The sequence below is a fragment of the Bison bison genome, unplaced genomic scaffold, assembly GCF_000754665.1.
Source record: "Bison bison bison isolate TAMUID 2011002044 unplaced genomic scaffold, Bison_UMD1.0 scf7180017864236, whole genome shotgun sequence".
Classification (NCBI taxonomy): Eukaryota; Metazoa; Chordata; class Mammalia; order Artiodactyla; family Bovidae; genus Bison; species Bison bison.
The window spans coordinates 2,224,074-2,226,469 of record NW_011494808.1 but is presented as its reverse complement, the minus strand read 5'-3'; the positions used below and the strand labels follow the sequence as shown (position 1 = coordinate 2,226,469).

At 60.9% G+C, this 2,396-nt stretch overlaps 1 protein-coding gene across 1 annotated transcript in view; it reads left to right on the top strand.

The window, feature by feature from the left end:
* LOC104993262 (ankyrin-1-like) overlaps window positions 1-2,390 on the top strand; it is a 73,562-nt gene extending 71,172 nt beyond the window's left edge. Inside the window, exons 31-33 of the mRNA XM_010846443.1 lie at window positions 875-1,029; window positions 1,317-1,528; window positions 2,024-2,390. Coding sequence (XP_010844745.1) covers window positions 875-1,029; window positions 1,317-1,528; window positions 2,024-2,353 — 697 coding nt within the window. The 3' untranslated portion in view covers window positions 2,354-2,390. The remainder of the gene's footprint in view (window positions 1-874; window positions 1,030-1,316; window positions 1,529-2,023) is intronic.
* The last annotated feature ends 6 nt before the right edge of the window (window positions 2,391-2,396 follow it).

The following is a 2,396-nucleotide window of genomic DNA, read 5'->3' as shown; positions in this document are numbered from 1 at the left end:
AGTGGTATTATTATCTGCATATCTGAGGTTGTTGATACGATTTTTATATGAAATGTACTAAATTAGGCAGCATAAAATTTTAAGCTAATGGGGAAAGGTCATCAGGAAGTTGAAATTCTTTTCCCCATAGTTTAGTTTTATTTTAAGCGATTAGTCTTTTGACATGTTTTCTTTTGGGAAGTAACCCTGTGGTCATCACTGTTTGGTAATCTTTCCTCCACGGACTGCAGAGCAGCTATAAACTTTCACGTTCGTTTCCCCTTTAAATGTGACGCTCAAGGCTGTCCTTCGCTTCCCTGGTGGCTCAGTGGTAAAGAATCTGCCTGCAGAGCAGGAGATGCAGGTTCGATCCTGAGGTCAGGAAGATCCCCTGGAGGAGGGCATGGCAACCTACTCCAGTATTCTTGCCTGGAGAATCCCATGGACAGAGGAAGCCTGGTGGGCTACAGCCCGTGGGGTTGCAAAGAGTCAGACACGACTCAGCAACTAAATAACAGCAATGACTACAACCATCCTCCCGAGGAAATGCCCCTGTCTAGGCTGACGGAGGAGGATGCTGAGGCTCAGAGGAGTTTGGTCCCCTGTAGGACATGGATGGGTTCTCAAAGTCAGGTCCAAGGTCAGGGTTATTCTGCCGAGCCTCAGCCGCATGGCCATGGCAGGACGCACCCTGTGAAGTGAGGTTGGGCCTGATGAGAGGGTCCTGGGGCATCTCGGGAACCTGAGGCAGGTCTGTCCGCTGTGAGGACCAGCCCATCCGGGGGGCTCCGCTGCCCCCTGCCTGCCTGCTCTTGCCTCCCAAGCCCACCGCCATCGCCCACATGGCACACACGCCTGCGTCCAGCCCCTCCCCTGTACCCTCTGTCCGCCCCAGCCCTGTCATCGTGGAGATCCCCCACTTCGCCTCCCAAGGCCGTGGGGACCGTGAGCTCGTGGTGCTGCGGAGTGAAAACGGCTCCGTGTGGAAGGAACACAAGAACCGCTATGGAGAGAGCTACCTGGACCAGATCCTCAATGGGATGGACGAAGGTGAGTAAGCCCCCAGGGGCCCAAGCAGCGCCTTCCTCCTGGAGGAGGGGGTTTGAGGCTGTGCTGGGGGTGGGCTGGCGGGGCCTCCTGGGGTGGGGGATGCCCTGAGAATCTAGGGACAGCCCAGCTCCGGCGCCGAGGCCCCCTGCAGCCTGGTCTCCTTATGCCGCTCCCTCGGGGCCTGGGCTCTCTCCCACCCCTGCAGGAGGGGGCCGCTGGAGCCAGGACGAGGGGCCCTGGGGGCCTGCGGGGATGACCAGCGGGCGGGCGTTTGTGTGTGGTTGCAGAACTGGGGAGCCTGGAGGAGCTGGAGAAGAAGCGCGTCTGCCGCATCGTCACCACCGACTTCCCCCTGTACTTTGTCATCATGTCGCGGCTCTACCAGGACTACGACACCATCGGCCCCGAGGGCGGCTCTCTGACGAGCAAGCTGGTGCCCCTGGTGCAGGCCACCTTCCCCGAGAACGCGGTCACCAAGAGGGTGAAGCTGGCCCTACAGGTGATGCATGCAGCCCCTCCTTGGCTGCTGGGGCCCCGTCAACCTGGACTGGGTTCAAGGTGTCAGGGCCCTCGGAGAAAGCCTGTGTCCTTGGAGATAGCCTTCGTGCCCCCCAGGACATCTCTACCTGTTGGTCCACTGCCTAAAAAAATCCCGTCAGGGCTCTGATCTTAAGCTCAGAAGAGAGTTGGGTGGCCGGGATAGGGCAGATGCTCTGTTAAGTCGCAGGAAACCCTAGATGGCATGTTTAAACCACCGGGTCAGCACTGAGGAGAAGGCATGTGGCTCCCTGGATAGGAGCAAGGCCCCGAGGAGTGGGGAGCAGGGAAACGGGGGTGGGGGCTCAGACAGGGGAGCTGGACAGGACATCAGGCAGGACAGCACCCCACCCCCGCCCCTGGGGGACCTTCAGGCCTGCCGGGACAGCCGCTCTCATCCCCGCCCATGAGCCCCTCAGCTGCTCCGGGCTGAGCATCCCCCTTGGGCACCTCGCAGGCCCAGCCTGTACCCGATGAGCTGGTCACCAAACTCCTGGGCAACCAGGCCACGTTCAGCCCCATCGTCACCGTGGAGCCGAGGCGCCGGAAGTTCCACCGCCCCATCGGCCTCCGCATCCCGCTGCCCCCGTCCTGGATGGACAACCCCCGAGACAGCGGGGAGGGGGACACCACCAGCCTGCGGCTGCTCTGCAGCGTCATTGGTGAGGGGCAACCCCTTTGTCCTGGTCCTGCCGTCTGGGGAGACGGGAGGAGATGGAGCTGGGGAGTGATGGGGCCCTCGGAGGGATGGGGGTTCTGCCTCCAGGTAGAGTCTCCTTGTCCCTGATGAGCCCCCAGACCCCAGAGGAGGGGGTCCTCCCAGAGGGGAC